Below are 15,288 nucleotides of genomic sequence, written 5' to 3'. Positions count from 1 at the left end.
ATCAGATCTGGTTTTGACAGACACAATTTTGGTGCCAATGTGACATATTGGCAGGACTTTGGCTTACAGTAACATCACTGAGGTGTATTTGATCCTATCAAAGAAAATACTGCCTACAATGTTGAACATATTTTTTCATGACTATTGAGGGTTATGGGCTTATGTCATCTGTGTCAAATGTCATTTAAAAAAAAAAACGTATTTGTGTTATCTCATCATACTCTCATCATACTCGATAATTTACACCAGTTTTCTTCATCATCTGAAACACCGTTCGACGGCTACCATGGTTACAACATCACTTTGTGCTGAACGTCACCACTTCTTGTGGCTAACGTTGTGCACATAACATTTTGAGGAGGCGTTCTTTGTGACATTGTTCAATCAAGTAAAAACGAGAAAACGGATAAAGTGAGTGATATTTTCAATATAAGGAATAATTGACAAAAAAGTAGTATGCTTTTATGCAGAGAAGCCCACAATTTGTTTTATTTTCTGAAGATAATAAATACTACTAGCGGGTCGAGTCATTGCTAGCTAGCTGTCTAGCCGTTTAGTTAGTCTGACAGTTGAATGCTGTTTAGCTATCTAGCCAATTTATAAACAATATGGTTATCTACTGAGCTAGCTAATGTTAGCTACATTTTTACTGGACGAGCAATTCCGCTAATGTTACAGTTGTAACTAATAGCTATGCATTTCCATTATCTGTCAAAACGTGTTCCCGAAAGCAGCTAGCGTTAGCATTGTTCCCGTAACAATTGAATGGATAATGCTAGCTAGCTAGTTTAGCTAGCCATATCCCTGCAGGTCAAGCTGTGATGCCTGCATAGCAACATGTACTTTACTCTTGTCTCAACCACCACAGCCACTAGCATTGTGACTAGTTAGTTATGTGCATTGCTATGATTATCAACACCACGACACCTGCTTGCATAGGCTAGCCTATATTCATATTATATGTCTGATACCGAGATCATGGCAATTACTGCAATATGGCTTTTGATGAGTATAAAATAGCAAAGGAAGGCAATGGCAGCTGAAAATTTGCACCAAAATCCAATTCATTGTTGATTTGGTTTGTTGAGCGTAGGGGAAGGTGGTGGTACTTCTCTACCATGGCACTGAATCTCCTTTGTTCTCCTCCTCTTCCCAGTGGACCGTGGGTCGAAGCACAGGCAGGTGAAGCCTCTGGCTGCCTCTCTGCTGGACGCCTTAGATTATGACAGCTCAGACGACAGTGATTTCGAAGTGGGAGACGCAGATGCCTCAGGTAACCAACCGCAGTGGGGGTCCTCTTCCATCCACTCCCCCTGTAAATGACACCTTTTCTTCCCCCACACACTCAGTTCATTCCTGTTATGTTCTTCTGTCAGTTCAGATAGAACTGGAGAGGAGAAAGATGGAGCTCAGAATTAATTATTCAAATCAACTTGAAATATACCCAAAAGCAAGGCATGGATTTCATATTGTTGTTTGTTGCTATTTGGTTGTGTATCCCTTTTAGAAGTTGGCCATCATGGACTACTCATAGTCATGAAGGCTCTATTTAGCTGTGGCTTGAATAGCTTTAAATGACACTTCAATGTCCATCTTTGAGATTTTCCTAGCTGTGATATTCTCCATGTCAACACAGCTTTCAGAAGACTATCTCCACCATTACTTTCTGCCCGGTCCGTCTGTCAGTGCCGCCCCACTCTCAGATGCAGGCATTCCAAGGTTTAGATGAAATCCTCATCACCCTGCTTGTCTGTGTCTTGTAGTGACCTTGTAGAGCGGTGTTTCTCACTGACTCGGCATGATCTAGAGAGGCTGTGGCCGCTGAGGCGATCTCGGGCCTGCCACTCTGCCTGGGCTGGATTTATCACTCTGTTGGCCCTGAGGTCTTCATCCAGCCTATCTGAAACACACACACTGAAGCCAGAAGCTGATAATGAGATTCTACAGTACCGTGAACCTCCTGGGCTCTGTGGTGTTGGAGTGTTGGACTCTGGACCTGTCACCTGACACCTTGAAATCCAACAGCTCATGTTAATCTGCATGGCAGATTAGACTACATGATATAATGTTAGAGAGCTGAATTCAACTTTGTTTTTATCACTTAGCAACATGATTTGATCATGTTCATCTTTATTTAAAGTGTCAATACAAACGAGATTAAGACAGCAGACATGCCCTCATTCATACTCCATGTTGAACATGCCCTCATTCATACTCCATGTTGAACATGCCCTCATTCATACTCCATGTTGAACATGCCCTCATTCATACTTCATGTTGAACATGCCCTCATTCATACTCCATGTTGAACATGCCCTCATTCATACTCCATGTTGAACAAGCCCTCATTCATACTCCATGTTGAACATGCCCTCATTCATACTCCATGTTGAACATGCCCTCATTCATACTCCATGTTGAACATGCCCTCATTCATACTCCATGTTGAACATGCCCTCATTCATACTCCATGTTGAACATTCCCTCTGTCCTTCTCTCCTCTGTTCTAGGGTCAGAGGGTAGTGCCATTGGGAGTGATGAGGAGGGGTCCAAGGAGGAGAGCGCTGCTGAGGACTCTGAAAACGACAGCGACTCTGACAACATCGGCTCTGCAATGGACGGTGAGGAACAGACCAAGGAGCTGACAGGTGACGACACCCCCACAGAGGAAGAGGAGAGGACCAAGGAAGAGCAGCCGTCCTCTGACACTAGCACCACCACCACTAAAGACCCTGCTCAATCAGGGGTGCCCAAGGGCCGACGGAGGAGAGAGGAGAAGGCCTCGGACACAGAGGCTGGGAGTGGAGGAAGCGAGAGTGGCACAGGTAGGCTATGTTTTAAAATGTTTTTGTTACATTCATGTTTTGAAATAATAATATTTTTATAAACGTGAAAAATAAAAACACTTGAACCTTGATCCAGGTCGTGGTAATGTGGGTAGTGGTAATGTGGTAGTGGTAATGCGGAGGACGGCCGCGACACAGGAGCCCAAGAAGTGGAACCTGCGTTGTAAACGCCCTATGCTGGACTTCACCACCATGGAAGAGCTCAACGAGATGGACGACTACGACAGCGAAGACGACAATGACTGGAGGCCCACCTCCGGCAAGAAGAAAGCCAAGACGGCGGCCACTCAGAGAGGAGGAAGCGAGGGAGAGGAGGAGGCGGAGGAGGAAGATGACGACGGAGGGAGCGGTAGTGAGGATGATGACAACGATGGTGGTGATGATGAAGATGAGAACGAAGAAGGGAGCAGTAGCGACAGTGATAAAGAGGTGAAGAAACCCAATAAGAAAGTGATAAGCAGCAGTGTGTTTGACAAGGAGCTGACCAATGACAGCATGTCACAGGGAAAGAGCAACAAGGTAAACACAACTTTATGTCCTCTGTATCACACTTTATTGTTCGCAAACTGCCTCTCACCCTCACCATTTAGCATGTAGTCGTGAAAGTTGCTAGAGAAGTTTATATAACTCTCTGATCCCTTCATTGGATCCAGTGTGTTAGCCAGCCCAGCACTGTGTTGCTATGTGCCACAGAGTTATCATATAATCCAATGAGGAGATTGCATGGTATCAGAGTGAGAGAACCACAGAGACTGCTAGAGAGATACAGCTTTGTGTTAGGCTAATCGACTTAGCTTAAGAGTCCATCCGTGTGAATGAGATTTAGCCTACTGCTGTCTATCAATAACGATCTGTGGTCAGATGAGAGGGGAGATTGTGAGAGGCTTTAGATTTAGGACTTGGAGGAACTTTGTTTGCAGAGTCTGGAAACTTTATTTTTTGCGGTCTGTTGTATACAAGCATATTAGAATCACATGTAATAGTGTATTACATTCAGACACGGAGATGAAGACATTCGAGACCTATACATTCCACCTAGTTAAAAACAGAACATGTGTACAACAGCCGCAATATAGTGTATAAGGGTGCATTGATAATGGTTTTACTGAAACTTTACTGTGTCTCCCACTTCCTGTCTACCCAGGATGCCCTGCTGGAGCGTGCCCAGGTGTGGAGCGCGGTGGCCCAGAGGATGGAACACATCCTGATCTGCTGCGTGTGTCTGGGAGACAACAGCGAGGACGCTGACGAGATCATCCAGTGTGACAACTGTGGTGTGACTGTACACGAAGGTAAGAGATATGTAGCTTTTTCCTATTTTACTTCTACGGTAAGCACAGGTCAGAAACACAGCTGTTCAGAAGGGCTATAGGAGTACCTTGGTAGCTGTTCAGGTTTGTGTCAGAAGGTTTATGTTTTTTCTGTAAGGCAGAGATTTAAAGATGAGCTGGTGTTTTGGGTGCCAGGTTGGGTTTTGGTAGCATGTTCCATATACCCACAACCAGAAACAAACACTAAATTATCACCACTTCACTGTCCACCCCACACCTAAACATAGCAGGGAAACCAGCAAACCAGAAGTGCATTCTCCCCATACAGCTCTGGCTGGGGAACTAACAGACTAACCCTATTCCTCTTCATCTAGCATTATTAGCTCATTGTGTCTCCCTCTGACTGGTTGGAAACAAAATCAATGGCTTCTTAAATCGTTCTCAGATGTGGCCTTCTCCTCTGGACAGGCGTGGTAACGCTGCCCATGCACACCCCTGAATCAATGTGACAGCGCTAATTTTCAATTACAATCACTTTATTTATTTATTTAGATGTTTTACTGATTTTAAAGCACCTATAAATGGAATGCATGCAGGCACACATGCTGGCACACACATGCCATGGCCATTGGCAGCACTAAATCAGAGGGTCTTTCAAGTGCACCCCCACTCTCTCTCTCCGCCTCAGTTCTCATTCTCACCCCAACACAACACACACCTCACACATACACACACACTTATCTCTCCCTCCCTGTGTTAATAAGTGCCTGGTCAAACACTGCATATTCTTGTTCTACTATTCTACAGTGCCACAGAACAAGTTGTGCTCCATAAGAAAATGCAAGACTACAAATGTTTTTGCTTTTACTAACATGCAGCATCTAATTATTTGGGTCCATTTATTCCTAATGTCTTGCTCAATTACAGTTGATGCCAACCACCAAGCAGACTTTCTCCAGGTATTATGACATGTATTTCATCAGAATTGCACGCATCAGGCAAACGGCTTGTATTACAAGCTTTCCTTTTCTTTCTGTTACAATGAGAGATGGAGAGGATGCAAGTTTTGAGAGAGAGAGAGATAAAGGGAGTGGGAGGACTGTAGAAAAGGCACAGTAAGACATGCATAGAGGTTGGAGGACTGTAGAAAAGGCACAGTAAGACATGCATAGAGGTGGGAGGACTGTAGAAAAGGCACAGTAAGACACGCATAGAGGTTGGAGGACTGTAGAAAAGGCACATTAAGACATGCATAGAGGTGGGAGGACTGTAGAAAAGGCACAGTAAGACATGCATAGAAGTGGGAGGACTGTAGAAAAGGCACAGTAAGACATGCATAGAGGTGGGAGGACTGTAGAAAAGGCACAGTAAGACACGCATAGAGGTTGGAGGACTGTAGAAAAGGCACAGTAAGACACGCATAGAGGTTGGAGGACTGTAGAAAAGGCACAGTAAGACACGCATAGAGGTTGGAGGACTGTAGAAAAGGCACAGTAAGACATGCATAGAGGTTGGAGGACTGTAGAAAAGGCACAGTAAGACATGCATAGAAGTGGGAGGACTGTAGAAAAGGCACACTAAGACACGCATAGAGGTGGGAGGACTGTAGAAAAGGCACAGTAAGACATGCATAGAGGTGGGAGGACTGTAGAAAAGGCACAGTAAGACACGCATAGAGGTTGGAGGACTGTAGAAAAGGCACAGTAAGACACGCATAGAGGTTGGAGGACTGTAGAAAAGGCACAGTAAGACATGCATAGAGGTTGGAGGACTGTAGAAAAGGCACAGTAAGACACGCATAGAGGTGGGAGGACTGTAGAAAAGGCACACTAAGACACGCATAGAGGTGGGAGGACTGTAGAAAAGGCACAGTAAGACATGCATAGAGGTGGGAGGACTGTAGAAAAGGCACAGTAAGACACGCATAGAGGTTGGAGGACTGAAGAAAAGGCACAGTAAGACGCGCATAGAGGTTGGAGGACTGTAGAAAAGGCACAGTAAGACATGCATAGAGGTTGGAGGACTGTAGAAAAGGCACAGTAAGACATGCATAGAGGTGGGAAGACTGTAGAAGAGCAAGAAAGTGACAAGTAGGAACTCTTTCTCCTTCATTAGCCTCACAGGCATTTTCTCCTCCCGTGGTGGAGAGAGGCTGGCAGGTAGGAGTGTTGTGTCCGCCCCCTGACTGAACAGACAGCTGTTCCATACTGAGCACTGCCCCTCCCTCGCAAGCCATTTCTTAGACACACACGGGCCCCCCCCCCCCCTCTTGAGCCAGCAGCACCACAGTGCCAGGCGCCCTGAGGGAGAGGGAGGTTGGTTGATTCAGGAGAGGGTTGGCCCACACGGTTGCCTCCATGTCTCACCTGCAGCTCTGCGCAGCAGCTCAGAAAGTTGACACACACACACACACACACACACACACACACACACACACACACACACACACGTCAAGGCAGAACCTGTCATATGCATGGGATGATGCTGGCATGAAATGGGAAACAGAGGAATAGCCAGGGCCTTTCTACAGATTCTGTGCCCAGTGCCCTACCCACCCTGATGAGAGGAGGAGGGTGAGCTGGTGTTTTGCCAACTCAGGAGTTTCAACTGTAGTGGGAGGAAGAGAGGATGCTGGATGCTAAAGCTATGCATGGATTGTTCTGTTAGCCTTTTTGGCTCCAACTAGCTCATGTTTAGCTCATCGTTTTGTGGTCAAAAGGTGCTGGGTTATCCTCCATCCTCCTCTGGGCTTTAGAGGCACAGTGCTCTTTGTGATGTTCCTGACTCACTATTCTGAGAAAATAAGAGAGTGAGGGTGGAGGGAGAACAATGGATTGTAACAGGAAAGAGAGAGAGAACTAGGGAGTGACTGTGAGGAAGAGATGAGAGATGAGCTGTCATTATCTGCAGTTTGGTTGAGTCGTCCGACCACCTCGTCTCTGCTTGACTCCAGAACTCTTTGTTCTCCTTTCAGGAGCACTACACATTCCCTCGTTCAGACACTCTCCTCCTCGGACCAGAGGGAAGGAACGATGGATGAAAGGAGAAGATGCAGGAAGTCCAGTGCAGGGAGGGAGGGGGGGAGGAAGGGAGGGGTAGAGGGGGAGAGAGAGATCAAAAGCCTTGGTGAGCACAGCAGAGGCTCAGATAGCCAGTTGTCTCTCTCTCTCTCTATCTCTGTGTTTCTCTCTCAAGCCTAAATGCTCCTTCTAGCTTTTCAGTAGAGAAGACACTCACTTCTTGATTGTTTTTATGTCCCTTTACAATTTCTAGTCTCTCTTGTTTTGCAGTTTTCCTGTTTCAGCAGTGTGCTGGTATCCAGTGTAATTTTAAAGCAGCGTGGCTGTTAAAATGCTCTCCCCTAATATAAGAACATGACATTGTCATTAATAGGCCTTGCTTGCATCCCAAATGGCACCATATTCCCTACATAGGGCTCTGGTCAAAAGTAGTGCACTAATAAGGAATAGGGTGCCATTTGGGACATACAATTCTACCACCAATTAAATCCCTGTGCTATTGATTTCACTCGGCTACCTAACGAGTTCTGGACCGTAAAGTTAATTATTTTCTCAAATGTGCTTAATTCATTTAGGCGCTACTGTTTGGGCTCATTTGTTTAAATGCATATTATCTATCTTTAAGAGCGCTGTTTTTTGTTGTCGCTGCGATGGACAGCGCCAATGTGTGACTAACTGGTCTGGCGTGTGTCATACTGTAGTACCAGCAGATGACACAGGTCCTCTCTCTCTGACACTCTGACAGTGTCCTTGGGGCCTACTACTGTAAAACAGATCCAATTCAAGGCACAAATCATACACTGTTTCCTTCTATCCCCCTTCACTGTAAGGGTGCTAGTGTATGGCTGCGTGTGAAATGGCACCTAATTTCCTATGTATTGCATTACATTCAACCCGTGGTCCATTTCATATGACATCGTTTAGTCTGTTACAGAACTGTAAAGAGCCTACCCTTCGTACTGTTTGAAGTATAGGCCTGGTAGCGTTAGCATCGTCAATACCCGCTCTTGTTGTTCCTCCGTCACGCAGTCCTCTTAGTAGTGCCATTTGAAGACAGCCTTGCCTTAGTTCATGAAGTTCTTAGTGCTTAGCAGACATATGGCGTTATCCATGGCAGTGAGATGCCTTCTGTACATCCTCCGTATCTCCTGTTATACACCAGGGTAATTATCACATTCATGTGGGTTAAGAGCTCAGCTCAAGGTTAAAAACCATGTTTTCCCTCATGCTGTTTCAACTAACTGCAGAGACCTTAGTGCCTCAAGGGCAGCTCCCGAAGCCCCTGAAATGCATTTAAAGGCCCACACCTTAATAAAATAATGACAAGATGCCAGCCCTGCTACTTGATTTTCTATAATGAGGCTGGAGAAATGTGGCCTAACCACTCTGAAATTCAAAGTAAATATCACAGTGAGCCTTTAAGTGATCCACAACATATTAAGCTGGTTTTGTGTTTATATCCAGTGTTTTCAGATGAATTCCATCCTAGAGGAGAAGTGCAGATGATGAATGAATGAATGGGACCCATAGAAGAAAACAATGCATTGTGAAGCTGCTTATTGACAGTTCATTTTCATTTTAGAAAAAGCGTTGTAATCCATTATCAGGCCTTTGTCAGACGAGAACATTGAATTATACTTATTATTGAATTACTCCACTCTTTCTCTCTCCCTCTCTGTCTTTCTCTCTCCCTCTCTGTCTTTCTCTCTCCCTCTCTGTCTTTCTCTCTCCCTCTCTGTCTTTCGCTCTCCCTCTCTCTGTCTTCCTTTCAAAACAGGTTTAGAAAGTCGAATTGAAATGAAAACGATATCAAGCCGTAGCAGCCTTTTGGTTTTTCTCCCCCTTACAACGAGGAAATGATTTATTCTATGGTTTACTGGCCATGAGAATGATTGCATTGTTTTTTTAAAAGGAGCAGAATAAAGTCATGTTTTGAGAGATCGGTCTCCATCTTATTATGGAGTTTTAATTCAGTGCCGGTGATTTAGAGGAAGACAGCTGGCAGTTGTTTTCTGCTCATTCCATCTGAAAACACACACACACACATCTGTCATGAAAACCGTCAATTACATCATATGTAATTGGTGTTATTTAGTGAGATCTGGGCTCTGTGTGTGTGGGTGTTGTCACTGTGATGCTTCATTTTGCACATAGGCTCTGCTTATATGAGTGCTTTCGAATAGGTCCACTTAATCTTGGAATCGAAAGTGTAACCATTGAGGGAGAAATTGAATTGAACTAATCTAAGAGCATCCACCTTGAAAACGCTGGATGCTGGAGTTTTTATTTCTGGGGGGGAGAAAAGGAAATATTTTGACAGGTAGCCACAGAGTGAATAGATGAGATGGAGATTAGAATAGAGGACATTTGACTTAAACCTCATGAGTTAAATGCCAAAAAGATTCTCTTTACAGACCTGGTTTTACATAGGATATTAGTTTATTGAGTTGTTTTTACCTAGGATATTAGTTTATTAAGTTGTTTTTACATAGGATATTAGTTTATTAAGTTGTTTTTACATAGGATATTAGTTTATTGAGTTGTTTTTAAATGGGATATTAGTTTATTGAGTTGTTTTTACATAGGGTATTAGTTTATTGAGTTGTTTTTAAATGGGATATTAGTTTATTGAGTTGTTTTTAAATGGGATATTAGTTTATTAAGTTGTTTTTCATAGGATATTCGTTTATTGAGTTGTTTTTAAATATGATATTAGTTTATTGAGTTGTTTTTAAATAGGATATTAGTTTATTGAATTGATTAAACAATTATTTAACTGCATATGTATGAAGAGACAGCTGTTATGTACATTTCTCACAATATTCAAACAATATTGATTTGTTTGACTTCCATCTGAAATAATTTGTCTGAAATCTAAATGAGATGTACTGATGGAACAGGTAACACTGAAGCAGCATCGATAACACTGAACTGAATTCCCCTTTAATGGCGCTGCTCTGACAGGTGTGTAGGTGTTTTCTCTCCACCTCACTCTCAGGAGGAGGCAGAGATGGACATTATGTTGGGTGTGTTGAGAACCGTACAGAGATGATTAGTGTGACATCGCTGCCAACATGAAAATAGGAACCCATCTCTGCACTGTCAAAGTAACTGATTGCTCTCTCACCAAAATGATGTGTGCCTATTAGTTTGATCCTGGGGAAAAAGAAAAACACTCATCTTCATATTTGAACAGATGGAGATTCAGAACCACACACACAGTCATATTCACACTTATATGTTAACACCTAATGTCTTGTAAGCACTACTGCATCCTTCCTTCCTCAGCAGCACCATATACCCAGTGAGACCTTTCATTCACTTTAAAATCGTAATACAGTTCAAATGACTTCTTCTTCTCTTGATTTAGTCAACACTATACCCTACCCCCTATAACCTCTTTAACTGCCAAGCTCGTCATTTGTGACAAGGATAATCTTCACTTGGAGGATTATGAAGCTACCCTGTAGTCATCACTTTTGGTCAGCTTAGCTCACATTAGCCAGCACCCCATGGCTTAGTGCTTCCAGCTTTGTATCTTGGTTCAAAAGGAACATCGGAGATTTACGGCGACGGTTCAGCCGTAAGTCGGTAAAACCAGCGTGGTTATCGTTCACAGCTCCCGGTTCCCTTGGTTCAAAGCACCAATCACTATTAAGCACCCAACTGTTGCCAGCAGTATTTTCAGTAATATCTTTTTTTTTTGTTGAAAATAAACCTTGAGCTATATTGGAGCACCTGGGGACTTAGCCTCTTGCCCTTGCCTACATACTGTGGGGGGAATCATTGAGAAAGGACATTTATTGTAGTTTGTTGTAGTTAAATGTGAGGCAGAGATCGTGGTTTGGAGGTCAGGATGAAGCTCCAACTGTGTACTCATTGCCCTATTGAAATAATCAGTGCTTGATTGATGTCATCCTGACTTGATTGATGTAATTCTGACTTGGACTTCCTGACCTGGTCATAAATAAACCTGCTGTAAATTTAACCTTTATTTGACTAGGCAAGTCAGTTAATTAAGAACAAATTCTTATTTACAATGACGACCTGGATACAGCAGTACCCTATATAACCCGCCTATTTTCCACACAGACAAACATTGTTTTCAAGCCACTCTAATCTGTTCACTGTGATACAAAGCAAATGGTCAAAATCAGAGAGCACATATAGAGGACATGTATGCACTGAGAGAAAAAACAACATACAACTGAATAAACATTGCCGTCTAGTGTGGCTTCTCAATGTTTGCAGTCGGTTGGTCGTCAGACTCGACTGATTCCCGAGTGTGGTCCAGAGTGACAAGCATGCAGAGCATGTACAACATTGACGTTTGATTTGTGAGTCTCCCATCGCTCAGAGAGCCTGGAGGCTGGTTGACTGAATTAGGAGCCAGTGTGTTATCTCTCCAATGGAAGGCAGAGAGGCTGATTGCTGCCCTCATTTGTAGCGCGGACCACGTTTGGCCAGTGTAATAGCAGCCATAGAAACCGCATCAACGAAAGTAATTGTTTTGGGAACCCTGGAAAAAATATTAGCGTGCTTTGCGTGTGGCTTCTCTCTCTCTCTTAGTCTGAGGCCTCGACAATATGATAAAATATTCCCTCTTAGAACGCTGGAGTAAAAAGTTTTAGAGTAGACTGAAAAATCTCTGGAGGTTTTAGGGGAAACAAGTAAACACGTTGTGTGCTTGTTCTCGGTCCTAGGTGTGACTCACACCTTTTAAGAAGATCCACCACCTTGTTGTTAGTCAATGTTATGGATTCTGCAACCCTTACTCTGATAGAGCTATTGCATGATAGATGCATGATAGTTAGTCATTGAATGTTCGCAGCAAACGTAAAAGCTAATGGAATATGTTAACTGTTCTCAGCTACCGATCAGCATTATTGAAAGCACCTCTGACGATGTGACTGACAGACGTTCTACATGTGTTCCAGGTTGCTATGGAGTGGACGGTGAGAGCGATTCCATCATGAGTTCTGCCTCGGAGAACTCTACGGAACCGTGGTTCTGTGATGCCTGCAAGAACGGAGTCACGCCCAGCTGTGAGCTCTGCCCCAATCAGGACGGGATCTTCAAAGAGACTGACGCTGGGAGGTGGGCCATGATTCTACACACTGATTTTATGATTTTTCACATGATTTAATTTGCTCATTTGGGTGAATTACATTGGACCAATCACGCACACTCTTGAAATTGCAATCAACACACTAGGAATTGCCTACACTATAGGAATTGCCTACACTATAGGAATTGCCTACACTATAGGAATTGCCTACACTATAGGAATTGCCTTCAACCACATCAACAAAAGTAGTTGGCCATTAATGGTAATTCATTGTAGGCGACCTAAAGCCTCTCTCCATTTAAATTGTGCATGCATTCAGCTTTGGAGAAAGTATAGCAGGTGGAGAGAGGGAAAGAGAAGAGAGGGAAGACCGGGAGAGAGAGAATGAGAGGGAGGGGTAGGGGAAGAAAAAGAGAGAAGGGTAGGGAATGGAGAGAGGGAAAGAAGGCAAGTGAGGGAAGGAGAGAAAGATAGGAGGGGGAGAAAAAGAGAGGAGAGACAGTGAGGGATAGAGAGAGAGAAAGTGTGTTATGTGAAGCGTGGAGACTCCAGCCATGCTGTCGCTGATAAGGCTCCTCAGCCAGCCTGCACCCGAATTTACTACTTCACTAGAGCATGAAAAACACAGCAAATTAAACTGTGGAGCGCTCGCTTGCTTGCTGGAGATGGATATCTTTATATTGGACTTCGGATTCTCGTCCCCAAAGTCCGCATGTGAAAATGTGTCACACCAAACTGATCCTCAGTCAGAGAGTGTGGCTTGGGCTGCTGAAATCAACTACTGAAGTTTTAAAAGCTTTTTAAGTGTTTAAGTGATTCATTTCTGTTCATTATCTGAGTGAAGTTTTCATATTTTGCTATGTTTACATTTTCAAATTTTGCAGTACCTAATTTAATAGAGCTTTGTCAGCACACATTTACTTGTATAACTTAAAGATGCTTTAAAGGTTTTGCATAATTTCAGCCAGTAGTGTACAACGTCATACATTTCATATTATATGTTACGTCCTGCAAAAAAAAAAAAATATATATATAGTACCAGTCAAAAGTTTGGACACACTTACTCATTCAAGGGTTTTTCTTTATTTTAACTATTTTCTACATTGGAGAATAATAGTGAAGACATCAAAACTATGAAATAACACATAACACAAAATAGATTTTAGATTTTATGTTCTTCAAAGAAGCCACCCTTTGTCTTGATGACAGCTTTGCACACCCTTGACATTCTCTCAACCAGCTCCACGAGGAATGCTTTTCCAACAGTCTTGAAGGAGTTCCCACAAATGCTGAACTCTTGTTGGCTGCTTTTCCTTCACTCTGTGGTCCAACTCATCCCAAACCATCTCAGTTGAGTTGAGGTCGGGTAATTGTCAAATTCATGGTCAAATAGCCCTTACACAGCCTGGAGGTGTGTTTTGGGTCATTGTCCTGTTGAAAAACAAATTATAGTCTCACTAGGCACAAACCAGATGGGATGGCTTATCACTGCAGAATGCTGTGGTTGCCATGATGGTTAATTGTTCCTTGAATTTTAACTAAATCACAGACAGTATCACCAGCATCACACCACCACCTTCATGCTTCACGGGGGGAACCACACATGCAGAGATCATCTGTTCTCCAACTCAACACCTCACAAAGACATGGCAAAGCAGACCAAAGGACAGATTTCCACCAGTCTAATGTCCATTGCTCATGTTTCTTGGCGCAAGCAAGTCTCTTATTAGTGTCCTTTAGTAGTGGTTTCTTTGCAGCAATTTGACCATGAAGGCCTGATTCTCCTCTGAACAGTTGATGTTGAGATGTGTCTGTTACTTGAACTCTGTGAAGCATTTATTTGGGCTGCAATATGAGGTGCAGTTAACTCTAATGAACTTATCCTCTGCAGCAGAGGTAACTCTGGGTCTTTCTTTCCTGTGGCGGTCCTCATGAGAGCCAGTTTCATCATAGTTCTTGATTGTTTTTGCGACGGCACTTGAAGAAACTTTCAAAGTTCTTGAAATGTTCCATATTGACTGACCTTCATGTCTTAAAGTAATGATGGACTGTTGTTTCTCTTTTGTATATTCGAACTGTTCTTGCTATAATATGGACTTGGTCTTTTACCAAATAGGGCTATCTTCTGTTTACCACCCCGCCCTTGTCACAACACAACTGATTGGCTCAAATGCATTGGCTCAAATGCAAGAAGGAAAGAAATTCCACAAATTAACTGTTAACAAGGCACACCTGTTAATTGAAATGCATTCCAGGTGATTACCTCATGAAGCTGGTTGAGAGAATACCAAGAGTATGCAAAGCTGTCGTCAATGCAAGGGGTGGCTACTTTTGAAGAATTTTGGTTACTACATGATTCCATATGTGTTATTTCATAGTTTTGATGTCTGCACTATTATTCTACAATGTAGAAGATAGTAAAAACAAAGAAAAACCCTTGAATGAGTAGGTGTAGTAGGCACATGCTTCAAATAGCGCCTTTGCCAATGTATCCTTGTTTCTTTTCATGTGTATTTTCTAGATGGGTCCATGTGGTTTGTGCGCTCTACGTCCCTGGAGTAGCGTTTGGGGACATTGATAAACTACGACCAGTGACTCTCACAGAGATGAACTACTCCAAGTATGGGGCCAAGGCAAGTACAAATGACATGTTTTATATGTTTCAAAGAATAAAGATGATGTAAATTGTGTGGAACAAAATCAATCCATATTACTTCCAACATGCTTTTTCACAGTGGAAGACTGAGGAATGGGTTTTAGATTTTTGGACTCCCTGTTTTTGACAACACCGACAATAGACTTCCGTTGTCTGTGATGAATTAGTCTGGTTTATGAGGAGCAGCACAGTTAAGACAGTAATAAAATGACTCTTGTGTGGTTGGTTACTGTCAAACTTTACATCCAACTATACAATCAGTGGAGTGATCAATCAGTGGAGTCACTCTGACATTCATTCTAGATGGATCCCTTTTGAGGGTCACTAAGCCAATAGAAGACTTTTGTGGAGGAGAATGATTTTTAGAAGCACTTGAAAAGGCTTCCTGCTGTGGTTCAGGGCCTTTTCAAACGGAAAATGAATTGCT

At 43.0% G+C, this 15,288-nt stretch overlaps 1 protein-coding gene across 10 annotated transcripts in view; it reads left to right on the top strand.

Annotated features, from left to right (window-relative positions):
• The first annotated feature begins 256 nt into the window (after positions 1–256).
• The window catches only part of LOC110496438 (PHD finger protein 14), a 103,112-nt gene continuing 88,080 nt past the window's right edge, over positions 257–15,288 (top strand). For 8 of the 10 annotated variants that reach the window (XM_036953025.1, XM_036953024.1, XM_021572346.2 and 5 more), the window contains exons 1-7: positions 257–411; positions 1,157–1,273; positions 2,511–2,825; positions 2,923–3,365; positions 3,991–4,138; positions 12,075–12,234; positions 14,727–14,838. In XM_036953025.1, coding sequence (XP_036808920.1) covers position 411; positions 1,157–1,273; positions 2,511–2,825; positions 2,923–3,365; positions 3,991–4,138; positions 12,075–12,234; positions 14,727–14,838 — 1,296 coding nt within the window. In that variant the 5' untranslated portion in view covers positions 257–410. The remainder of the gene's footprint in view (positions 412–1,156; positions 1,274–2,510; positions 2,826–2,922; positions 3,366–3,990; positions 4,139–12,074; positions 12,235–14,726; positions 14,839–15,288) is intronic. The other 2 variants (XM_021572349.2, XM_036953026.1) reach the window with 1 other exon arrangement.

This window comes from Oncorhynchus mykiss, chromosome 18, assembly GCF_013265735.2.
Source record: "Oncorhynchus mykiss isolate Arlee chromosome 18, USDA_OmykA_1.1, whole genome shotgun sequence".
Classification (NCBI taxonomy): Eukaryota; Metazoa; Chordata; class Actinopteri; order Salmoniformes; family Salmonidae; genus Oncorhynchus; species Oncorhynchus mykiss.
Note: the sequence above shows the minus strand (reverse complement) of the source record. Positions and strands in the feature narration are given on the sequence as shown.